General features: G+C 37.7%; 3 protein-coding genes across 4 annotated transcripts; 2 read left to right on the forward strand and 1 right to left on the reverse strand.

Annotated features, from left to right (window-relative positions):
* The first annotated feature begins 993 nt into the window (after positions 1-993).
* LOC104091079 (uncharacterized) lies at positions 994-4077 on the forward strand. 2 transcript variants are annotated; one of them, XM_009596334.4, is made up of 4 exons: positions 994-1283; positions 1801-1868; positions 1974-2879; positions 3775-4077. In XM_009596334.4, exons 1-4 carry the CDS (start codon positions 1133-1135, stop codon positions 3778-3780), a joined length of 1131 nt encoding a protein of 376 aa, XP_009594629.1. In that variant the 5' UTR covers positions 994-1132; the 3' UTR covers positions 3781-4077. The 2 variants fall into 2 exon arrangements, with proteins under 2 accessions (XP_009594629.1, XP_009594628.1); XM_009596333.4 differs by lacking the exon at positions 3775-4077 and having other exon boundaries at positions 1974-3070.
* A 235-nt stretch (positions 4078-4312) lies between these two features.
* On the reverse strand, positions 4313-5571 carry LOC117275487 (F-box protein At5g07610-like). The gene is made up of 3 exons (XM_033654757.2): positions 5514-5571; positions 4832-5212; positions 4313-4698 (listed from the first exon to the last, which is right to left on the reverse strand). Exons 1-3 carry the CDS (start codon positions 5569-5571, stop codon positions 4313-4315), a joined length of 825 nt encoding a protein of 274 aa, XP_033510648.2.
* A 1450-nt stretch (positions 5572-7021) lies between these two features.
* Positions 7022-7834, forward strand: LOC138906925 (protein FAR-RED IMPAIRED RESPONSE 1-like). The gene is made up of 2 exons (XM_070196589.1): positions 7022-7344; positions 7432-7834. The coding sequence occupies exons 1-2, from the start codon at positions 7022-7024 to the stop codon at positions 7832-7834; spliced, it is 726 nt and encodes a 241-aa protein (XP_070052690.1).
* The last annotated feature ends 18862 nt before the right edge of the window (positions 7835-26696 follow it).

Raw genomic sequence — 26696 nt, forward strand, 5'->3', positions numbered from 1 at the left:
GTCACTATACAAAATATATACAAAATAGACTGTCACTGTACAATTTATATACAATAGACTGTCACTATACAAAAAAATATACAAAATAGACTGTCACTATACAAAATAGACTATCACTATACAAGTAATATACAAAATTGACTGTCACTATACAAAATAGATATTTCGGATTATTAGATGTAATATGTTGGGGCCGGAAGGACATTTCGGATCAATGGGGGAAAATATGGGCTATTAAAATTTTGAGGGGCTATAGAGGGTCATTTTCTCTAGTAAATTAGACACGCTATTTGTGTAAAGATCCCAATTGATTTTGGGCTTTTGGAAAAAGCAAGAGAAGGTCCATTATAGTTGGCGGCAAAAAAAGGGTAATCTACGCGATATGCCCATTGAAAATACCAGTTAACACCATATACAATTAAAAAATTTATTTTACCTTGTATACCTACTTTATAAATTTATTTTACCCTATATACCTACTTTATAATTTTATTTTATCGTATATACCTACTGTATTCCAAAATAGAATATTGTGGTATGTTTAGTTTGGATATTGTATTCCAAATTAAAATATTGTAGCATGTTTACTTTGAATATTGTATTCCAAATTAGAAAATTATCGTATGTTTGATTTGGATATTGTATTACAAATTAGAATGATGTAGTATGTTTGGTTTGAATATTATATTTTAAATTAAAATATTAAAGTATATTCTATTCGGATATTGTATTCCAAATTAGAATATTGTGGTATGTTTGGTTTGAATATTGTAGTTGTTACAGGTATATTCCGTTTGGATATTGTATTCCAAATTAGAATAATGTGGTAAATTAGATTTGGATTGTATTCTAAAATAGAATATTATGATACGTTTTAGAATATAAGGAGGTATAACATGTAATATTTTTGGGATATTTGACGTAATTTCTAAACTTAGGTATATCAAGTGAGTTTTATAAAAAGGTATATGAGTTAACTTCCCCGAAAAAATACCTCTTCAATTGGGCGGTAAACCACTAAACCCTTCATTTCATATAATTGCCACAACAGAGCTAAAACCCTTGGCCGTTTCTGCTTCTGTTCGTCAGCTTCTCCGGAGCTCTTCAGCCGTCGTGCTTCGCGGCACATTCAATGGTGAAACGTCATCGCGAAGAAACCGATTCCAATGGAGCGCCGGCAGTTGAACCTGCGACGTCGTCCAGCACGGTTTTCATAGATACCAACTTTGATACTCACTTGGCTTTAATTGTCTCCGACTCTGATTCTGTCTTCGATCTCAAAAGTAATTTTCCCCTTTTCTCAATTATATATAGTACGTATTTTTTAATTTTTTACTGGTTGCTGTTTTATACATTTTCATCCCTGGATGCTCTGTTAGTAAAATTATTAAAAAAAATGTCGAGACATTGGGTGCATTTGCACTCACTGCTTGTATGTTGGGTATGTCAAAAAGGTAAAAATTGTTGGTTAATTTTGTATTAGTTTAAGTTCTATGCACTGAATGTGTAAAAATATTAACACAATTGGTCACTTATTAGGTAATCACAAGTTAATCTCTTGATAATATTAATTGTTAATCTTGTAAGAATGGTAACTGACCTGTTATCACATGTTAAATTTGGTGTTAATTTTTTTAAAAAATTGTCGGTGTATGCAACTTAAATCCATTTTGTATCCCGAGTATAAATTTCGCATTGTTGGTACTAATTTGCTTATAAGTGATTTTAGATTCTCAATCACCGAATGATTAAGTTACAAAAGAGTTGAGTTGCCTGATGCGACGTGTTTGTGTTAAGCAGAAAAGGTTGTGTTTGAACATTTAAGGTGCTTTCCTGAGATGAAAGAATTGAAGATTTCTTCAGTGAAGGTCTGTTGCTAATCCTCCAACTCACTGTTTTTTTTGTCTATCTTTATATATCTATATATTCTTGTAAAACCATGACGATCGACGCCTTTTGTTATTCCTAAAAAGGTGAAACGGAGAGGACATTACTATCACCTGTCCGATACTATGCTTGTCAGAAGTGTTTTTGAGGGTATAAAAAATGGCTGGTTCCTTTCGGTTGATGCTTCTAGCTGTGACCAAGGGTTACTTTGCATCACATATGCGCAAACTGAGGCTGACAGTCATTCGTTCAATGAAATGGCTAAAGAGAAGGGTTTTGATACTAATGAACCTCACATAGCTCATGGAAACTTGACATCAGCCTCCATCGTGAAACAGAAGAACGTTGCGAAGGTCATTGGTGAATTCAAGACTATGGATGAATTGCAGCAACTTTATCTCGGAGCTGGTCCTGTGGCTAAGAAGCGTCGCATAAAAGGTGTAGTCACAGATACCCACACTTCAAAGCATGGCATAGATAATGATGATTCTGAATTTAAGATTGTTGGAAATGATAGTAATGAAGGAGAACGAGAGCATATAAACATGAAATCGAAAAATGCCAGTGCTGAACCCAGTAATAAGATGTCAAAATTTGGAAAGAAGAAATGTAGGATGGGTGGGGCGAGTGCTGAAATCTCTAGTGTGCAGGACGCTCAATGTGGGAATAGGAACAATGATGCACTTGACGAAACATCGCAGTGTGGGACTATTGCGAATAAAGTGAAAAAACCGGATAGCTGTCAGGGTTCCACCGGGTTTAATCATAGGGATGTTGCAATTCCGGAGAACTCCACAGAACATAGACCAATAATAAAGGCGGCTTTAGCAGAAGCGTTAGAGGACCAATCTTTGAGAACTAATACTGCCCATCAGAAAAGGAAAAAGAAGAAGGTAAAGGACTCATCCACGTGCCATGATGGAGTTGAAATGAAGATCTTTGACAAGTTGACTGATGTTGACACTACTATTCAATCTGGACTGAAAGAAACGGTATGCATTCGCAGAAAAGAGCAAGATTGTCTGATTTAAACGTTCACTTTTACAATAGAACAAGTGTAAACAGGTCTCAATGCTTATCAAAAGGAGAAATGAACAACGACAAAAAGATAAGTTTAAAAATGGTGAACTTTGTAATTGAAAATGGTTAGCAATTGAAAATTTATAACCTGTCTTATTTATAATACTACCAAGTATAAGAGTATACACACTGCAGTTCACAAATAGTTATACTTACCTCTAAGTAATGAAAGAAGAAACCTTTAAAGTAGTACTTCCGCTACTTTTTACTGATGTTCATAAGTAGGTTAACTTGATTTTTCTTAAAAGAGCAGTTACTTTTGAATGATATTTGTAAGCTAGACCATATTTTCTTGACCAAAAGCATGAAAGGTGATCCAAGTCGAAAAAACGACTCAGTAGAGAGACTTGCTACTAATTCAAATGCAAAGTCATGCTCCTTAAATGATTAAATTTACTGCAGTATCACCTTATGCGTTAAATGACCACAATAGCTGGAAATTCAGAAACTATTATTTTAAGACTTAGAATATATAGTACATTGAACCAAAAAAATCACAATACTGTCCAGATAGCAATAGCTACTCATTCCGTCTTGGTAACAAGTTGGATTTATAATGTCCATGACACAGTATTTTGTGCACTCCTGCTCTTTATCCCCCCTTCTAATTGTTAAATTCTGTTCTTTTCCTTCGATAAATAGATCTACCTACAAATTTTTTCAGATTCTATGTACTGCACTTCTGACCATTTATCTTATAATTAACTATCTGATATTTTATGGTTGCGATATATTATTCTATTTAACTTCTTATATTATGCTTCATTTTTTATATATAAGTGTTAAGGTATCTTTTTCCCCTTTCAGGTATGAGAATGATCAAAGGTGCCCTAAAAATTATAGGTGAAGCAATATGTTTTGTTGTTACAGGAGACGACATGTCACTTTTGCTGGAGTTTCTTGTCCATACAAAATAGTGAAATATTGGCCTAGTTGAGAAACTAGAAACTGGTTGGAAAAAAAATCAGTTTCATGAATCTGATTCAAAATATCAAAATCATTTTGTATGTAGTAACCAACATCACAAAGTACATCTTACCTTGAAAAGTGCTTCTTAGAACAAGGATTAAAGATCAATACAAAAAAAAGAACAAAATGTGTTAATTAAAACCCACCACTTGTACCATTGCATGTTGTATGTCCCGTTTGTTTCCTACCCAAAATGGATTTTCAGACAAATAATCCACAAGTTTTGGATAGCTCCTTCATATCATAAACACGCAATAGCAACTTACACAAGTTTGTACAAGAACTATCCTCCAAGTTGATAGACAAAACCATGGCCGCGGGCTGTGTGCATATGACCAAGTACCGATTTTCATCTCCACATATAAGAGAGAGAAAATTAATATATCTGATACTTGCAGCACCAAGAGGAATAGTCTTTTTCAAATTCAAAATTATCTAAGCGATAACCCCTTTTTGAGCGAATGTAATATAGACGGTCTTTCAAGCTTCCAAAATACATAGCTTCCCTTCTTTTAGACGGCATTGGATACGGATGAAGGCTCTCTGTATCAAGATCAAAATAGATAGAAGTCTCAGATTTATATGCTGGCCAAAATATTGCTCTATTTACGAAAACCTCATTGTTAAAGTCCACGCTTCTTACAGCTGATTTTGAAATTTGACATGTCAAATTCCTCCACAAATTAGTCTCTGAAGAATATATTCCCATCTCAAAATTCTCGTCAGAAGAGCTAAGACGACGATCAGAACTTACATGAATAACTTTAAAAAGAGACGATACAGAATAATCGAAAGCCAAAGTCGTGTAGAAAATCAGCAGCATCACCATATCTATGTTCAGTATGTATATATGTTATTTCAGGAAGAGAAATAAATTGGTTTGTAGTCGGATTACAGACATAGTATTTGCATATAGGGTTTATAGTTCTTTCCTTTTTCACGGTGCGACAAACAAGTAAACCACCACAAGAATTCAAAATCACAACACCTTCGCCATAAGGATTTTGCAAACCTTTGAGAGAAGCGTCAGAGTGGATTAATCCATTATCAGTAAAAGAAATATAGAAGTACTTAAAACTCTTGTTGTCTTTGCGCCAAAATCTATTGACAAAAAGGCTACCCAAAGAAGGAGTTTTAAGCCTCCAAAAGGAAACAAATTTAGGATCAGAGATTAGAGATTGCCATCTTTTACAAACAAGTTTGCATTTGAACAGTGGCTTTGGTGAGAGGAGGAGTAAAATAGTTGTAAGAATATCATTGTTGCCTTCAACTGCTTCTGCAGAAGCAAAATAAACAATTTTTTCACCACTATAGTTTTTAGTTTTGGTAGAGCTTTTTATTCGTTTGTTTGTAAGCATAATGAAAGATTTTGTTTAGTTCCAATAAGGTTAATGACTATTTATAATTGGATAATAAAGGAAGAGGTAACAATAATTGTCTTTGATTAATGAACCAAGAAAACTGCAACGATCGACTAGAATTAAATGCGAGGAGACCAAAGGTTTCTTTTCCTCTCTTCCTTCTTATGGCTATTTAATTTATTGGCAAAACATATATTTGAAAACAATAAAAGTTACCATCAACCTTTTCGTTTACAGTGAGATTAAATGGAGTTTTGTTAAATAGATTTCTCATTTAACAAACTTATACTAGTACCAATTATTCGACATTTTGTTGATTCACATATTTAAAGACGTAATATATTCCATTTGGCAAAAGAACTCTGCTATTTGGTCACACTCATAATGGCCCAACGATGGCCATACCCGTGAAATACCCTTAAAACCCCTGATTTCATATTTGGCTTAACATCCATTATTTTCCTCCAAAATATTTCCCTCCCAAACAAGCTAATGACTATTGATTATCCCAAAACATTGATCCTATAAAACCATCATTCTCTCAAAAGCCTTCGTATGTATACGTATACTGTTATATATATTTTTTAAAAATAAAATTTATACGGATGGGAAGATCAAAAGCCTTCGTATGTATACGTATATTGTATTTCGAAAATTTATACGGTATATAAATTCGAGTAACCTTGTTATACCATACACATATGATAAGAGAGCTTTCATTAAACACATAATTCACCATCATTTCCTTAACCTAAATATGAATGCTAATCAAGAAACTAGTTTGGAGCCATTAAACCAGAATAACAGCCTAGAAACTAGGTCAGAGCAACTAAGGAATGCATTATACATATCTTTAGGGTTGAATTCGGGTTTGATGAATGAAGATGAGTGGGTCAACATTGATTCAAACGATCATGTTGACGATGCTGCTGCTGCTGATGATGATGATGATGACGACGACCATTATTTAGAGGAAGAGGGAGAAGGTGGAAAGGACAGGGAAATGTCTAATGAGTTAAATGAAGAAGATCTAATAATAGGTCCAATTACTGGAATGCGGTTCAGTAATAAGGATGTTATATTTGCTTTTTACAAAGAACATGCAAGATTATAAAGGTTTTGCATTGTCAAAAGAACATCAAACAAAAAAGGTGGTGATATTGTAAGGTATGTGCAATATGGTTGTGATAGGTCTAGGAAACTAAGGAATAAGCATGTTACCAAGAGGAGGAGTTGGCATGCTAGAATAAATGGAATTTTGAAGGAGAATGGTTTATGGCGTGTTTCAAAGGTGGTTAAAAATATAATCATTAATTGGAACCAGCACTATCGCGATTGATGGCTGGACACAGATCGCTTAGTAATTCTATTAAGAGAACTCTTATAGCTAAAGATATTGCTGGCTTAAGACCCTCAAAAAATATAAGAGTCGCTGACGTACTTGCTGGAGGCCTCAAAAATTTGGGTTGTACACCAAAGGACCGTAGAAATTATATTTTAAAGAGGGGAAAGCTTCAATTGCAAGAAGGGGACGCATAATCATTACTCAAGTTCTTCACACTCTTTAAAATGGGTTCATTCACACTCTAAGGTTGCATATGAGGAGTTCCATGATGTAATATGCCTTGATACCACATACCTTGTGAATCGATACAATATTCCATTTGCTTCATTTGTTGGTGTCCAATCAGCATAGGCAATCCATACTTTTGGGATGCGCTCATATGTCTAATGAGGATATAACAAGTTACAAAGTGGTACTCTCTATATGGCTTGGGGCTCTTAACAATGTTCATCCATTAGATATCATGACTGACCAATATGATAGTATTAAGGCTGCCATCAATGCATTGATGCCAAATACGGTACATAGATATTGTATATGGCACATATTCGCAAAGTTGCCTATGAAGTTAAGCGGAGTTCTTGATGGTAAGATTGCAAAGATAGAATTTAAGGCTTTAGTCCTTGATAGAATTAACGTTATTGAGTTTGAGAGAAGATGGACCGATTATATTGCAAAATATAACTTAGATGGAAGGGATTGGTTTTATAAGCTTTATTTAGAGAAGGAAAAATAGGTTCCTGTATACCTAAATGACCACTTTTGAGCTATGATGTTGTCCACACAAAGGAGTGAAGGAACGCATGCTTTTTTTAATGGATTTATCACCCGCCAAATCACTTTGAAGATATTTGTTCAGCAATATGAGTTAGCCATAAGAGTTAATTTCGAGAAAGAATTGGAAGCTGAATATAGCTCAATGTGCTTTGAACCAAAATGTTTGTCTGAATTCGCATGGGAGGAAAAACTTCAAGCATGTTATACTCGTGAAGTGTTTGAATTTTTTCAAATACAGTTAAGGAAACTGTACCATTGTGAAATCAACACCCCTGAAGATCATCAAGCAAACCCTGGAGTGGAGAAATACATTATAACAGATTATTCGCTCAGGAGTTTTAACACTAGAGATCCATTTGTCTTCATGGTTGAATATATACCTATTGGCGAATATCTAAGTTTCATCTGCAAGTGATTTGAAACAAGAGGTATTATATGCTGCCATATACTTAAGGTGTTGTCTCATAAGAGGATTGAAAACGTTAATGAGAGGTATATATTGAAAAGGTGGAGAAGAGATGTTGTTCGTCCGCACTTGAAACGTTTCTTTCTAGGAGGTTACCCGCATATGACTTCTGAATACATGATGTACAGAGAACTATTAAAGCATTTTGAACTGGTTTGTGATATTGCATTGGACACTGAAGTGATGAGGCAATATATTAAGTATGATTTGAATAGATTGGAGCATGACCTTTTGAATTGGGATGATATGATAGTTCCAAATTGGGAATTGGAAGATATACATGATGGTGTGGATGAGGGTGGGGGTGGGGATGGGGGTGAGGGTAAGGGTGATGGTGAAGTAAGAAATATAAGAGATCCTAGATACGTAGCTTCTCGTGTATGTCCAAGGTTGAATAAATATAGAGGGCAAATCGATTCATACTTTAGAAGTTCACAAACGGGTGGTGGAAGTGGAGTTAGAGGTAATATGAGGGGTAGAGGTGGTGGTAGAAGTGGTGGTAGAGGTCGTGGTAGAGGCCGTGGTAGAGGTGGTGGTAGAAGTGGTGGAACTCCTCGGCTAGCGGAAAGAATTGAGGTAAAGTATAACAAATTTGATTAATTATTTTTTTAACGTAAATACATTGCTTATACTTATTAGCCTTCTTTACTCTAACTACAGTAAGATATGCAACAGTACCATCACAAAGTAGCTTGCCTGATCTAAACAATGAAGCAAACTGGGAAGTGGAAGACTTTATTTTGTAATGAGTTTAAACGTGTGGTATTATAATTATCATTGTTAAATGCTTCATTTTATTGTTACTTGCTTTGAATTTGGAGGACTAGACTAACCAAATGTGACTAGTTGCAACTAGTACAGAAATAAAAGACTTGACAAGATTAAAATCAGTACAAAACTAAGAACTAAAATACTCACATCTTGACATTACTAAAAATAAAAGAATACAGTTTGCAACTTAAAACCCTACCTTCAACCCCTATCTTGGTATTTAAAACCCTACCTTCAACCCTTACATTCAACCTTTTTTTTCTTGAAAATTTAACCAACATTCAACCACTATTTTGTGACCCTACCTTCAACCCTACCCTAGGTATTGATATATGCATTGCATTTCATCCCATGTTTTTCTCTTAATTGTTCTACCTGCGACTCTTCTTCTTCCAATTAATTTACCTACGATCTTTCTTCTTCCCAATTGAAGAGGATGCATTAACTGTTGCTCTTCTTCTAACTAATTGGTGTATGCATTGTAGAAGTATTGTATTTAATTGCTTGCTTCAATTTTCAAGTTATATTGGTGTTATTTGCATTGTATTTAATGGTTTCAGATACCAAAATTGTTTTAATACAATACCTAATTTTTTCGGAATTAGCATCAATGTAAAATTTGTTTTGAATACAAACTCCTTATTTACTATTACATAAATGATATACCAACAATTTAACTTCCCTATGAAATATTTACTCTTCCAATACATGATCAATGTTTATTCCATTTCGGGTTTTAAATTGATAATTAACAAAAATTGTTATAGTAAAGAAGACCAATGTGATGAAGATTGAAATTTCATAACATCAATAGTTCAACAGAAAATCAAAAGCATAACTACTATAACTAAAGCAACATGAAAATAAAAGATAATAAAAGGTTCAATTATAATTATGTGACTTGTCAGGGAGGTTTCAGAATGAATTGGAACACTTAGTTCTAATATTTAAAGCTTAAGTTGAAATAGTTGATCGGATGTTAACTTATGTGTAAATGACTCTGGAATAGAGTTTTGATGGTTTCAATATCTTCGTATGGTGATTTTGGACTTAGGAATGTGTCCGAAAAATTATTTGGAAGTCCGTAGTTAAATTAGGCTTGAAATGGTGAAAATAAGAAATTGAAAGTTTGGAAGTTTGACCGGGAGTTGACTTTTTGATATCGGGGTCGGAATCCAATTCTGAAAATTTGAAATAGGTCTGTTATATCATTTATGAGTTGTGTACAAAATTTGAGGTCAATCGGACTTGATTTGATAGGTTTCGACACCGAATGTAGAAGTTGGAATTTGTTAGTTTTTATTAGGCTTGAATTGGGGTGCGATTCATGGTTTTAGCATTGCTTGAAGTGATTTGAGGTCTTGACTAAGTTCTTATGATATTTTAGGACTTGTTTGTATATTTGGTTGAAGTCTCGGGGGCCTCGTTTGAGTTTCGAGTGGTTAACGGATCAATATTTGGACTTGGGGATGTGGTGAAATTTTCTGGTGTCTGTATCTGGTTTCCTTGTACGCGATCGCATGAAAGGGTTCGCTATCGCGTAGGCCAATTGGGACAGATGGGGAAATTGTTCTATGTTATCACCAATGGAGGCACCCGATCGCGAAAGCCGGAGAATCTGGGCATCGCGAACGCGTGATGAGGGCCACGTTCGCACAAGAGAAGTGAAGCAGCAGTGGATCACACGAAGTTATTCTTCGCGATCGTGTAAGCTAGTCTGCGATCGCGTAGGTTTGTGGAGCCAATGCTTCGCGATCGCGTGTAGTTATCCGCAATCGTGTAAGGTTTATATTTGGCAGTGGTGAATTTGTCCGCGACCGCGTAGAGTAAATGACTGGGCAGCAGAACTTAAGTTCTGAAAATGAGACTACTTCATCTCATTTTCCATTTTTGACGATTTGGAGCTCGGGGAGAGGCGATTTTTGGAATATTTTCAAGAAAAATATCGGGTTAAGAGTTCTTAACTCAATTTTGGTCAAATTACTCGAATCTATTATTATTTTTAGCATTTAATTGGTGTTTTAAGTTGGAAAAATTGTGAAAACCCTTAAGGTTAATTTGAAGATTTGAGGGTCGAGTTCATGTCGGAATTTGATAAATTTGGTATGGTTGGACTCGTAGTTGAATGGGCGTTCATATTTTATAACTTTTGTCGGGTTACGAGACGTGGTCCCCACTGACGATTTTTGAGTTGAATTTTGGATTTTATTGGAAATTTAGTATTTTCATATGGAATTGATTCCTATAATTTGTGTTGACCGTATCAAATTAATTGTGACTAGATACGAGGCTTTCGGAGGCCAATTCGCGAGGCAAAGGCATATTGAAATAAAAAGTTTCACGGTTTGAGGTAAGTAATACTTCAAAATTTGGTTTTGAGGGTATGAATCCCTGAATATTGTGTTATATGAATTGTTTGGAGGTGACGGGCGTGTCGGCGTGTACCAAATAAATTGTGACTTAATTGATTTCGTGGAGTTGCATAATCAAATAATCATGCCATTACCCACATATCCTCCACGTGTTAGAGAAAATTGAGCTGAGACTCATATTAAAGATCATGTCCAGGATACGTGCCGATAATTTGGGACCCGCAGAGGTCTTATTGCTATTGAATTACTTGTTTAAATTTATAATTTTGTACTCAGTCACATCTATCATTGTATATCATATCCCAGTCTCTGTTGTCATTCATTGATACATCATATCATCATGTCAGGTTGATTTTTATGTCATTAAGAGCCCGAGAGACTAGAGATTTTGAGTGATATTTATGGGATCGGGCTGCACGCCAGAGCATATTTTATTTATTTATGCCTGGATATGGATATTATAGCGCTTGGGCTGAAGGAGCCCCTCCGGAGTCTGCACCCCCCACAGTGAGGCGATTTATTTTATATTGAGGGATGAATCTTCCCTGGGCATGGATCTTGCCCGAAGCATTTTATATTGAGGGATGGATCTTCCCTGGGCATGGATTTTGCCCGTAGCATTTATATTGAGGGATGAATCTTCCCTGGACATGGATCTTGTCTGAATCATTTATATTTGGGGATGGATCTTCCCCTGGGCTGGATTGGCCTTAAACAGTACTGAGTGACTGACTGTCAGTTGATGTATATATATATATATGGGATGGATCGTCCCTGGTCTGGATTGGCCATATACAGTATTGAGTGATTGTGAGTACACGAGGTTTCTACTGAGTTGCATCACATACAGTAAGTACATTGACATGTAGACATAGAGATGTCATATTACTCGTAACAATTAGATTTGATCTATATTTCTTATATTAAGTTTAATTGCTAAACTTGAAAACATGCCTAGATTTTTGTACTATTAATTTTATATTGGACTGTACCTATTGAACTCATCACTACTTTCAGCCCAAAGGTTAGTCTTGTTACTTATTGAGTATATGGGGTCGGTTGTACTCATACTACACTCTGCACTTCGTGTGTAGATCTAGGTACTTCCGGATACGGCGATTGCTAGATTTCGAAGTTTTATTGAGGTTATCAGCTTGCCTAGTATTGAGATAGGCACTATCACGACATGCGAATTTTGGGTTATGATAAGTTGGTATCAGAGCCTAGGTTACATAGGTCTCACGAGTCTTGAGCATGTTTAGTAGAGTCTTGCGAATTGGTAGGGAGACGTCAGTACTTATCTTCGAGAGGCTGCCGAACCCCTAGGAAAATTTAACTTTCTTGTAATCTGTCGTGCGAATTTATTGATTTTAGAAACTAAATTTCTGTTATTTTATTCTCTCACAGATGGTGTGGATACGTACTACCGGATCGGACGGCCAACCACTAGTGTCACCAGTTAGGGCCACGAAAGGTCGAGGCCATGGTAGAGGTCGAGGTGTAGCTCGCACAACAGTTAGAGCAACACCTGTAGAACCACTAGTTGCTCCAGCTCAGGAGCGGGTTCTAGATATAGTTGAGCCGGCGGGAGCAGCTCAGGCACCAACTGTTCCAATATTGATTCCTGGCCTTTAGAAGGCTTTAGCCCAGATATTGATTGTTTGCGCTGGCCTTGCTCAGGTGGTTTCGGCTCAGGCCACACCAACCACTACTCAGGACGGGTGAGGTACTCATACCTATGTCACCTGTACTCCAGAGCAGGTAGTGCAGGGACTTCAAACCTGGGGTACTACCAGTCCAGCCGGTTGCAGCTGCTCAGGACCAAGTGGGTCCTATTATGAATGACGAGGAGCAGAAGAGATTAGAGAAATTTGGGAGACTCCATCCTCCAACTTTCAGTGGAACTGAGTCAGAGGTTGCTTAGGATTTCTTGGATAGATGCCAGTGGATGCTTCGTACAATGGGTATTCTGGAGACCAGTGGGGTCTCATTTACTACTTTTCAGCTGATCGGAGCAACCTTCAGATGGTGGGAGACTTATGAGAGGAGCAGATCAATTAGTGCAGCACCATTATCATGGCATGAGTTCTCCGTATTATTTCTGGAGAAGTTTGTGCCATAGACTTGCAGAGAGGAACTGTGCAGGCAATTCAAGTATTTACATCAGGAGGACATGTCCGAGACCCAGTATGAGATGCGGTTTTCAGAATTGTCTCGTCATGCAGTTTGGTTGGTTTCCACTGAGAGGAGAAGATCAGGAGGTTTATTAATGGCCTTAACCATCAATTACGTTTTGTTATGACTGTGGGGAATGTAGTAGGTGCTAAATTCGACGAGGTGGTTGACAGTGCTCGACAGCTAGAAATGGTCCGTATTCAAGAGCGTGAGGAGAGGGAGGCCAAGAGGTCTCGTGGTCCGAGTAATTCTAGCGGGGTTCCTTTTGGGGGAGAACCCTATCACAGCAGGGGTCGACCTTATAGGCCAGCTCAGATGGCTCGTCCAGCTCATCGTGGCGCATTAACTAGCCATGGTTTATACAGTGATCGACCGAGTCAATCTTCTCTTAGTGCACTTCCAGCTCAGAGTTCATCTCGGGGCACCATCAGTTCAGGGTTCATCTGTACCAGGTTCATCAGGAGTTATTATGGTTCTCGGGGTCCACCTTAGTACTTGCCGAGATTTTCAGTGAAGGGTTATTTTGAGTGTGGAGATTTGGGTCACATAAAGAGATATTGCCCCAGCCTTACGGGAGGTTCAGCTCGGCAGATGAGCCAGACTACGACTTCAGCACCAGTTGCTTCAGTACTCGCCCAGCCAGCTCAGGGTGGGGCTCAGGCAGCTAGGGGTCGGCCCAAGAGGGGAAGGCCGATCAGGTGGCGGTCAGGCCCGATTCTATGCTATTCCTGCCAGGCCAGATGTCGTTGCTTCAGATGCAGTAATCGCATGTATTGTCTCAGTATGCCACAGGGAAGCTTCTATATTATTTGACCCTGGTTCCACATATTCGTATGTATTATCATATTTTGCTCGTTATCTGGATATGCCCCGTAAGTCCTTAGTTTCACCTGTTCGTGTATCTACGCCGGTGGGCGATACTATTATTGTGGACCGTGTGTATCAGTCGTGTGTGGTAACTATTAGAGGACTGGGGACTAGAGTTGATCTTTTATTGCTTAGTATGGTTGATTTCGATGTAATCTTGGGTATGGATTGGTTGTCTCCATGTCATGTAATTCTGGACTGTCACACAAAAACTGTGACGTTAGCGATACTGGGATTGCCGAGGATCGAATGGAGAGGTTCTCTAGATTATGTTCCCAGCAGAGTAATTTCTTATTTGAAGGCCCAACGGATGGTTGGGAAGAGGTGTTTGTCATATTTGGCCTTTATGAGAGATGTTGATGCAGACATTCCTACTATTGACTCTGTACCGGTAGTGCGATACTTTTCGGATGTATTTCTTGCAGACCTACTGGGTATACCACCCGACAAGGATATTAATTTTGGTATTGACTAGGTGCCGGCCATTCAGCCCATTTCTATCCCTCCGTATCGTATGGCACCAGCTGAGTTGAAAGAATTAAAAGAACAACTTTAGGAACTTCTTGATGAGGGGTTTATTAGGCCTAGTGTGTCGCCTTGGGGTGCACCAGTCCTGTTTGTGAAAAATAATAATGGTACTATGCGTATGCGCATCGACTACAGGCAGTTGAACAAAGTTACAGTCAAGAACAAGTATCCTTTGCCTTGTATTGATGATTTATTTGACCAGCTTCAGGGAGCGAAGGTGTTCTCCAAAATTAATTTGAGATCTAGGTATCACCAGTTGAAAATTCGGGATTTGGATATTCTAAAGACGGCATTCAGGACCCGTTCTAGTCTCTATGAATTTTTCGTGATGTCTTTTGGGCTGACCAACGCCCCAGCAACATTTATGCACTTGATGAATAGTATATTCCAGCCATATTTTGATTTGTTTGTCGTAGTATTTATTGATGATATCCTGGTGTACTCACGTAACTAGGAAGAACATACACAACATTTGAGTATTGTACTGCAGAGGCTGAGGGAGGAGAAACTTTATGCCAAATTCTCTAAGTGTGAGTCCTGGCTTAGTTCGATGGCATTTTTGGGACACATAGTGTCCAGTGAGGGAATTAAGGTGGATCCGAAGAAGATAGAGGCAGTTCAGAGTTGTCCCAGGCCATCTTCAGCTACTGAGATTCGGAGTTTTCTCGGCTTGGCCGGTATTATCGTTGCTTTGTGGAGGGCTTCTCGTTTATTGCGGCGCCTATGACTAAATTGACCCAGAAAGGTGCTCCATTCAGGTGGTCGGATGAGTGTGAAGAGAGCTTCTAGAAGCTCAAGGCTGCCTTGACCACAACTCCGGTTCTAGTTATTCCTTCAGCTTCAGGATATTATACAGTGTATTACGATGCTTCTCGGATCGGTATTGGGTGTGTCTTAATGCAAGAGGGTAGAGTGATTGCTTATGCTTCACACCAGTTGAAGCCACATGAAAAGAACTATCTTGTTCATGATTTAGAGTTGGCAACCATTGTTCATGCATTAATGATTTGGAGGCACTATCTCTACGGTGTGTCCTGTGAAGTATTTATGGATCATCGGAGTCTTCAACACTTATTCAAACAGAAGGATCTAAATTTGAGGCAGCGGGGATGGTTGGAGTTGTTAAAGTACTATGATATTACTATTCTGTATCACCCCGGGAAGGCCAATGTGGCGGCCGATGCCTTGAGTAGAAAGGCGGTGAGTATGGGTATCCTTGCATTCATTCTTGTTGGTGAGAGGCCTCTTACAGTTGATGTTCAGGCCTTGGCCAATCAGTTCGTGAGATTAGATATTTTGGAGCCCAGTCGGGTTCTAGCTTGTGTGGTTTCTCGGTCTTCCTTATATGACCGCATCAGAGAGCGTCAGTATGATGATCCCCATTTGCTTGTCCTGAAAGACACAATTCAGCACGACGATTCCAAAGATGTTACTATTGGATATAATGGGATGTTGAGGATGCAGGGTTGGATTTGTGTGCCAAATATAGATGGACTGCGTGAGTTGATTCTTGAAGAAGCCCACAGTTCACGGTATTCCATGCATCCGGGTGCCGCTAAGATGTATCAGGACTTGAGACAATACTATTGGTGGAGAAGGATGAAGAAAGATATAGTGGGGTTTGTAGCTCGGTGTTTAAATTGTCAGCAGGTGAAGTACGAGCATCAAAGACCGGGCGGATTGCTTCAGAGACTTGAAATTCTGGAGTGGAAATGGGAACGTATTACCATAGACATCGTAGTTGGACTCCCACTAACTTTGAGGAAGTTTGATGTTGTTTGGGTAATTGTGGATCGGTTGACCAAGTTCACGCATTTTATTCCAGTTGGTACTACTTATTCTTCGGAGCGGTTGACTGAGATTTATATCCGCGAGATTGTTTGCCTTCACGGTGTGCCAGTGTTCATCATTTCATATCGGGGCACGCAGTTTACATCACAGTTTTGGAGAGCAGTGCAACGAGAATTAGGCACACATGTTCAGTTGAGTACACCATTTCACCCTCAGACGGACGGACCGAGTGCTCGATTCAGATATTGGAAGATATGCTACGCGCTTGTGTTATAGATTTTGGGGGGTTCTTGGGATCAGCTTCTTCCGCTTGCAGAGTTTGCCTATAACAACAGCTACCAATCGAACATTCAGATGGCTCCGTATGAGGCTTTGTATGGGAGACGGTGTCGATCTCCGGTGGGTTCGTTTGAGCCGGGTGAGGCTAGGTTATTGGCTACTGATTTGGTTCAGGATGCTTTGGAGAACGTTAAATTGATTCAGGATCGACTTCACACTACGCAGTCTAGACAGAAAAGTTATGCCGACCGGAAGGTTCGCGATGTTGCTTACATAGTAGGAGAGAAGGTACTACTCTAAGTTTTGCCTATGAAGGGTATTATGAGGTACGAAAAGAAGGGTAAGTTGATTCCTAGGTATATTGGACCTTTTGAAATACGTAAAAGGATTGGAGATGTGGCTTATGAACTTGCATTATCGCCTAGTCTATCAGGTGTTCATCTAGTGTTTCATGTATCTATGCTCCGGAAGTATGTCGGAGATCCGTCTCATATTTTAGATTTCAGTACAGTGGAGTTGGATGGTAATTTGACTTATGATGTGGAGTCGGTAGCCATTTTGGACCGGCAGGTTCGAAAGTTGAGATCAAAGAACATAGCTTCAGTGAAAGTGCAGTGGAGAGGCCAGCCAATCGGAGAAGCTACCTAGGCGACTGAGCGGGAGATGCGGAGCAAATATCCACACTTATTTGAGACTCCAAGTATAATTCTAAACTCGTTCGAGGGCGAATATTTGTTTAAGATAGGGAGAATGTAACGACCCGACCGGTCGTTTTGAGTATTACAGTCTCGTTCTCCCATTTACTGCTTATCCTATGTTCAATTATAATTATGTGACTTGTCGGGGAGGTTTCAGAATGAATTGGAACACTTAGTTCTAATATTTAATTTAGTTGAAATAGTTGACCGGATAATAACTTATGTGTAAACAACTCCGGAATAGAGTTTTGATGATTCCAATAGCTCCGTATGGTATTTTGGACTTAGGAGTGTGTCCGAAAAATTATTTGAAAGTTCGTAGTTAAATTAGGCTTGAAATGGCGAAAATGGGAAATTAAAAGTTTGACCGAGAGTTAACTTTTTGATATCTGGCTTGGAATTCGATTTTGAAAATTTGGAATAGGTTTGTTATGTCATTTATGACTTGTGTACAAAATTTGAGGTCAATCGAACTTGATTTGATAGGTTTCGGCACCGAATATAAAAGTTTGCATTTGTTAGTTTTCATTAAGGTTGAATTGGCGTGCGATTCATGGTTTTAGCATTGTTTGAAGTGATTTGAGGTATCGACTAAGTTCGTATGATATTTTAGGACTTGTTGGTGTATTTTGTTGAAGTCCCGGTGGCCTCGGGTGAGTTTCAGGTGATTAACGGATCAATTTTTGGACTTGGGGATGTGCTGAAGTTTTCTAATGTCTGTATCTGGTTTCCTTGTACGCAATCGCATGAAAGGGTTCGCGATCGCGTAGGCCAATTGCGAAAACTGGGGAAATTATTCTATGAGATCGCCAGTGGAGGCACGCGATCGCAAAAGCTGGAGAATCTGGGCATCGCGAATGCGTGATGATGGTCGCGTTCGCACAGGAGAAGTGAAGTAGCAGTGGATTACGCGAAGTTATTCTTCATGATCGTGTGGGAGAGTCTGCGACGCGTAGGTTTGTGGAGACAATGCTTCGCGATCGCATGCAGATATACGCGATCGCGTAAGGTTAAATTTGGCAGTGGAAAATTTTTGCTTCGCGATCGCGTAGAGTAAATGACTGGGCAGCAGAACTTAAGTTCTATACCATTTTTGACGATTTGTAGATCGAAGAGAGACGATTTTTGGGAAAATTTCAAGCAAACATCGGGGTAAGAGTTCTTAACTCAATTTTTGTCAAATTACCCGAATCTATTATTATTTTTAGCATTTAATTGGTGTTTTAAGTTGGAAAAATTGTGAAAACCCTTAAGGTTAAATTGAAGATTTGAGGGTCGAGTTCATGTCGGAATTTGATAAATTTAGTATGGTTGGACTCGTGGTTGAATGATCATTCATATTTTGTAAATTTTGTCGGGTTCCGAGACGTGGGCCCCACTGATGATTTTTTGAGTTGAATTTCAGATTTTATTGGAAATTTAGTATTTTCATATGGAATTGATTCCTTTAATTTGTGTTGATTGTATCGAATTAATTGTGACTAGATACGAGGCTTTCGGTGGCCAATTCGTGAGGCAAAGACATATTGGAATAAACAGTTTCACGATTTGAGATAAGTAACACTTCTAGACTTGGTTCTGAGGGTATGTATCCCTGAATTTCGTATTATATGAATTGTTTGGAGGTGACACACATGCTAGGTGAGGGGCGTGTGGGCATGCACCATAGAAATTGTTACTTAATTGATTCCGTGGAGTTGCATAATCAAATAATCATGTCATCACCCACATATCCTCCACGTGTTAGAGGAAATTGAGCTGAGACTCATGTTAAAGATCATGTTCAGGCTATGTGTCGATATTTTGGGACCCACAGAGGTCTTATTGCTATTGAATTACTTGTTTAAATTTACAATTTTGTACTCAGTCGCATCTATCATTGTATATCATATCCCAGTCTCTGTTGTCATTTATTGATACATCATATTATCATGTCGGGTTGATTTTCATGTCATTAAGAGCCCGAGAGACTGGAGATTTTGAGTGATATTTATGGGATCGGGCTGCACGCCAGAGCATATTTTATTTATTTATGCCTGGATCTGGATATTATAGCGCTTGGACTGAAGGAGCCCCTCCGGAGTTTGCACCCCCCACAGTGAGGCGATTGATTTTATATTGAGGAATGAATCTTCCCTGGGCATGGATCTTGCTCGAAGTATTTTATATTGAGGGATGAATCTTCCCTGAGCATGGATTTTGCCCGAAGCATTTATATTGAGGGATGGATCTTCCCTAGACATGGATCTTGTCTGAATCATTTATATTTGGGGATGGATCTTCCCCTGGGCTGGATTGGCCTTTAATAGTACTGAGTGACTGACTGTCAGTTGATGTGTATATATATATGGGATGGATCGTCCCTGGTCTGGATTGGCCATATACAATATTGAGTGATTGAGTATTTTGAGATTGTGAGTACACGAGGTTTCTACTGAGTTGCATCACATACAGTAAGTACATTGACATGTAGACATAGAGATGTCATATTCCTCGTCACAATTAGATTTGATCTATATTTCTTATAATAAGTTTAATTGCTGAACTTGAAAGCATGCCTAGATTTTTGTACTATTAATTTTATATTGGACTGTACCTATTGAGCTCGTCACTACTTTCAACCCAAAGGTTAGTCTTGTTACTTATTGAGTACATGGGGTCGGTTATACTCATACTACATTCTGCACTTCGTGTGCAGATCCAGGTACTTCCGGATACGGCGATTGCTAGATTTCGAAGTTTTATCTGTTGGAGACTATCAAGGTAGCTGCTTGGCGTCCACAGACCTTGGCTCTCTTTCCTTTCATTCATTGTACTATTCTATATTTTCAGACAGTATTTTATCATTCACGCTATGTTATCATTTAGACGCTCATGTACTCAGTGACACCGGGTTTTGGGAGTGTATTTGTATCAGTATTTGTGAGATTTTTCTATTAAATCTAAATATTATATTTTCAAAGTTAAAATATTATTGTGATTTATTGAGGTTATCAGCTTGCCTAGTATTGGGATATGCGCTATCACGATATGCAGCTTTTGGGTCGTGACACAAACTGAATAATTTTCTGATATCTTCATTCCTACAAATATTCTAGCTAACAACACAGATGAAATAACACTTGCTCCATTGTCACCTTCAAGCCCTACACCACTTTCATCTATAAACAAACTTGAAGATGGTTCTTCACTCTTACCATTTTCTTCTTAGAATTCATTGAATGCTGCTATGGCTTCATCATAAGATTTGTAAGACTTGAAGATGCTTCCTTTGAAACCTATAACCATAGGAGCACACTCACACCAAGAGTTGTATAATCCGGGCCTTTTTACCAAGAAATACCACATACACCTTCGATGCCGATATATTATCAGCTTGACAGCTTTTTCTGAACTCATTGAACGCTACTATGGCTTCATCATACTATTTGAAAGCCTTGAAGATGCTACCCTTGACACCAGTAACCATAGGAGCATACTGATGGCAAGAGTTGTATAATCCATGCCTCTTATCACGAAATACAACATAGACTTTCGAAGCATTATTCACATTCCCTTCCCTCATTCCTTAATCTAACCTTGAACTCTAAAAAAAAGATAAGAGATGAAGAAGGAGAAAACAAAGATAGAAAAATGGGCTGGAAAAGCTTCTTAAGTGAAGCACTATATATTTAAGAGTTTAGGGTTAGGAAGTGATCAATGCAAGATGAGTATAATAGTTTAATTTTATATGTATTTTCTCTAGTATACTATGTGTATATTTTAATGTATTTCGTTTGGTATAGTATGTGTATATATGCATTGAGTGCTTTATGGAAAATGATGTAGCCATGCATGTATATATGTCAAAGAAGCCTTGGGAAGGTAATACAATTAAAATAATGAGAGAAAGTTGTTTGAAAAAATTGAATAAAAATAAAAATATGCTAAATGGTAGAGATGAAAAACTAAAATGCACAATTATCCATTATGCCCTCAAAAGCCGTGCGAAGTTACCATAATGCCCCCATTCTGGACATTTGGACAATTATTAGTGTGGCCAAATATATTTTTCGTTGGCAAAAACCTTATTTACAGAGAAAGGAGCATAAACTCAATAGTAGTGTTTATTCATGTGGAAATAAAAAGAATGTGAAACAAATGACGTTAGGCATTAATTCTTGTAATTTATTACCTGTGAATCCTAATCGACTATTCTGTTACCTGGATATGGGTGAGATTAATTAGTTATAGGAGATTAATTTTATGGGCTCTACCAAATAAGTAGAAAACTGTGGTTGAAAGACTTTCTGGCTGCCAACATTGTTCTTCGCTTTTTTATTGTAAGGGCAAGAGGCGCCAATCTTTTTTCTTTTCTTTTTTCCGCTAATCAAAACGTTTGTATTTTATTTTTATAAGTTTTCTTTCTCAAATATATGATTATTAGTAATTTAAATGTTTTATTTTTGTTATAATATTTTAAAGATGAAATTTATGTAATTTTAATTTTATTTGAGTATATATTTTATTATTTTTAATACTCCTTTGGGTCTTTCTTAATTAGATGAAACTTTAATAAACATCTTTGGTAGTATAAAATTAATATTATGTAGAAGTATATACCTTGAATAAACTTAATATGTAAATTAACAAATAAATTAACGCAAATGTATGCTGCTTTTTAAGCACCATCTTTCGAATAAGAAAGAGGAGTTGAATCTAAATTCTTTCTATTACTCCCTCCGTTCACTTTTAATTGTCAAGTATTCTAAAAATAAATTTTTATTTTTACTTGTCACTTTTCGTATATCAAGAGAAAAATAATTTATTTTTTCTGTTTTGCCCTTAGCATTAATTACTCTTTTCAAATCATTTTCTAAATCCATTAAAACTATACATTAGTTAATATCGGTATCATGGTAAATTATGCACTTTATTTATTATTTCTTAAGGGTGTGCAAAGTCAATAGTGGACAAGTGAAAGTGAATGGAGAGAGTAGTTGTCATATATGATTCTGCTAGTGTATGAACAGAGTAACCAAATATTGAAAACTGAAAGAACACAGTATATAGCTTTGTATTGCGTGAATGTCATGCCCCTCTACAAATGATCAGAACCCCTTTATATAGTAGAGAAGTCCTACTCTTAATATAATTATAAATACAATAAGGAATCTCATGATAGGTTAATTAATTGGTCTCTCCTTGATATGCGCTGGGCATTTCGCCGAGATTCTCGCCCAATTGCGGATATTCCGGCTTTTCTTTTTTTGGCTCAATAAGCTTTTTTTGATCTCGCTCGATCTCTATTTTGCTCGATATCGATCTTGGACGATCTCGATCTTGATCGGTCTCTATTTTTCTCGATCTCGATCTTGGCCGATCTTGATCTTGATCGGTCTCTGGGTCACGAGCTCGGCAACCTAACTTCGCATCATGGCTCGATATTATACGAGGTTGAACCTTGGTCTATCATGTTACAATCTCGATTAGTCATACAAAGGGCAAACTCGGTGTCACGACCCAATTTTTCCTCCATTTGGGTATCGTGATGGCACCTAGTCTTAGGGACGAGGTAAGCCTAATATTAATTGAAACAACAATATTATTTAAATAATATCTGCCAATTTAAAATAGAATTCTCTTAAAATTTACAATTCCCAAAACCGACAGTACAAGTCATAAGCTCTACAGAGTGTTTGCTAGAAAACTTCTAAATATAACTGTCCAGAAATAAAAATAAACAGTGCAAAACGAAAACTTGAAGGTCACTCCGAAGCCTGCGAACGCAGCAGCAGGTTTACCTTGAGTCTCCACAGCAACGACCCGCACAGCTGCTAACGAACAAATACCTGAATCTGCATAAAAATGTGCAAAAGTGTAGAATGAGCACACCACAGCGGTGTCCAGTAAGTATCAAGACTAATCTCGGTGGAGTAATGACTAAGAACAGTCAAGACACCCACTGGTCTAATAAACTGAACAAGTAAAAGTATATGAACAACAGAAATATAATATCTACATAAAGACCATACAATATGGCTTACAATACAGTAATGGCAATAAGAAAGGAAATAACAAGTATCAGCGAAATACCATAAAAATGACACAGAAAAGTGAATGGAACACAACCTAAATCTGGAATCACAAATACAGCAGGGACAAGTAATAACTCAGCAACTACAACCGCTTTTACATAAGGTTTTAGTCAGCAAACTCCACGAGGTACCGAACCTCGGACAAATCACAACTCATGGGTCTCAATACCTGAACCCTAACACTTGTCATCCTGTGCCCTCATAACACCTCATAACCGCACTGACGACTCACGTGCCAATAGATCCATTCTCACATAGAAGGCAAGTAAACAAGGGTGAGCATCTATGCTCAACAATATCAAGAACACCTCTTATCCGATAAGAGTGCTTAACTACGTGTATGATTGTGCAAGTGTCCTAACATAGTCCATACCAGCAAATAAGCATAAGGAAAAAGAACGGACAGCACGTAGAATATTTTCTCATAGCTTTCACAAGATAAAGCTCCCACAGGTAAGTGTACCACAGCACAATATCAATAACAAGAATGCCCCCAGGCCATCACGAATCATCACAAATCAATCCCTGACACAACCCACCTTGTCTCTCCACGTGTGCAATAATAAAGTAAGTGCTCGTCTTGTCTCGCCACACGTGCATAACAATATTCCCACCTTGTCTCGTCACATGCGTAACCCTCCCAACACACACACACATACACACACACACACACACACACACACACACACACACACACACATATATATATATATATATATATATATATATATATATATATATATATATATATATATCCCGCCTTGTCACGCCGCATGTGCAAATATCAATAGTAACAATGGCACGACAGAAATCTCGTGCAACCCCATAACAACAACCGCACGGCAGAAACCGCATGTATCACAATAACCACAACCGCATGGCAGAAACCTCGTGCATCATCACAATAAGTACAACAGCAACAATGACAATAATACAAGGATACGACAAATACGTCAACTCAGAAATTTCAGAACTCAAGAAAACGGAGGAACTAATTCACAAGGAGTAGCCACAATAGAGAACGCTAGTCATAATAAGAATAGCTCAACAAGAAAGGAAATATCATGTAACAACGGGCCATAGTGTACAGTTCGACAACGAGGGAGCTAACACAAGACGAATAATTCCAAAGAAGGACAAGTCAACTAAAATATAGGATATCTAACTTCTTTTAAGGTTGGGCAATTAAGAGAGAGATACAACAACTCCAATTAAGGATAAGCAGTATAAGGATAATCATTTGCCTCAATTAAGGATGTACAATTACAGAAGAGATAATTATAATTTCAGATAAAGATAGGCAGTAAGGGAAAAGACAACACAGCAATAGAAGAGTTAACAATTTCAGTTAAGGCACATATGAATCAAATGAACAACAAGAGTAGATCATGAAGCAATAAATTCCAATTAAAGCAGGTAGAAGTAAAACTGAAAATTTAGAAACGTAATCATAACGAGAACAACTGCATATTCAATGAATTCAAGAACCTAAGAATCCCTGAAAGGCCAATTTTTCCACAAATAAGTCCGGGCACATACTCGTCACCTTGCGTACACGGACTATAATTAGCATAGAAGACTCAAGTCCTAAGGGGTAGTTCCCCTACACGAAGTTAGGCAATATACTTACCTCAAAGAAGACAGACCGAATGCTCAGAAATGAACTTCTTGGGTGAAATGACCTTTGGGTGGCTCAAATCTAATCAAAATAATTTCAAAGCACAAATAAAACTCATAAGAGACTATTTCGGATCATAAAGTATCAATCTTTATCAAAATCTAAAAATCAGTCCAAAAGTCGACCCCCGGACCCGCACCTCGGAACCCGACAAATTTTACAAAACCCGAACACCCATTCCGATACGAGTTCAACCATACTAAAATTATCAAATTCCGATACCAATTCGTCCCTCAAATCATGATTTTTTATTTTGAAAATTTTCTTCAAAAACCTCCATTTTTCTCAACTCAAAACACAAATTAAATGATAAAAATAAAGATAAAATCATAAAATATATATTAAATTAGGTGAAGAACACTTACCCAATCGATTTGCTTGAAAAACCCACAAAGAATCGCTCAAAACCGAGCTCTAGAACTCCAAAAATGGTAAAAATGGCAAACCCTCGGAATAGAGTACTATTTATTCTGCCCAGGTCTTAAAGCATCGCGAATGCGAAAGGGTAATCGCGTTCGCGAAGAAGAAAAGTGAAGGCTGCCAGAAGACCCTTCGCGAACGCGAGCAAAGGGACGCGAACGCGAAGCACAAGGGACAGGAACCTATGCGAACGCGGAGAGGACACGTGAACGCGAAGGGTAAATGATCACCAACGCTCAGGGCCTGGTTTCTACTACGCGAACGCGGAAGGAAGGATGCGAACGCGAAGAAGGAAAAAGACAGACCTTCGCGAACGCGAGAGCTTGAACGCTAACGTGAACGCGAAGAGGAAATATTTCATCCTCCAAAATAACACTACGCGAACGCGAGAACACGGACGATGAAGGAAATCAGATGACAGAAAACAACAGTTCAAAATAGGAGGAAATGAACGTGCTAAAATTATCTTTGAATTTGAGTTTTAATAAAATTAAAAAAAATTTGTAAAAGTTGAAAATTCTAAGAGAAAGTCAATATTTCACATAAAATACACCTTCAAGCTAATATTTCAATGTCTTATTTAAAGATGAAAAAACTTCAATATTTAATATAATGAGTTCGTAAGTAGTTTAACATTTTTATGTCCAATTATTATATAGTACTTACTTACTCCTCTTCCTGTTTTGTTCCTAAGCTACGGAGGAAAATGCAAAAGAAGAGAAGAAAATGGCACACATAGGTAGGAAGTACTCCTTATGCAGTAGACAAAGAAATAGGAGGTAATTTGGGAGTAGCAAAATATGGGACAATTACAGAGCAGCGACTAGAATTTGAGTATTTAGGGGCAGGTTGGGTAATTAAGTCATGCTGCTAGGGCATTTCTGTCCGAGTTCCTAATTTATATGTACTGATTAAAGTATTTTACATTGCCAGTTTACTTAGAAGTCAATTGTAGTTATTACCTTATTGTGTAAGTTACTCAGGATTAAGGAATAGGTAATTACCCGTCAAAAGATGCTAAACTACACTTGATATCTTAGACATTCTCTACATTTTTAATGGACACGTATAACTTGATTTTTTACGGAAAGTCTACGATGAGCTTATTTTTTCAGTGTTTCAACTGTGGAAGTTTTTTTGGTTCTTTCTAGGAGC

Source organism: Nicotiana tomentosiformis, chromosome 3, assembly GCF_000390325.3.
Source record: "Nicotiana tomentosiformis chromosome 3, ASM39032v3, whole genome shotgun sequence".
Taxonomy (NCBI): Eukaryota; Viridiplantae; Streptophyta; class Magnoliopsida; order Solanales; family Solanaceae; genus Nicotiana; species Nicotiana tomentosiformis.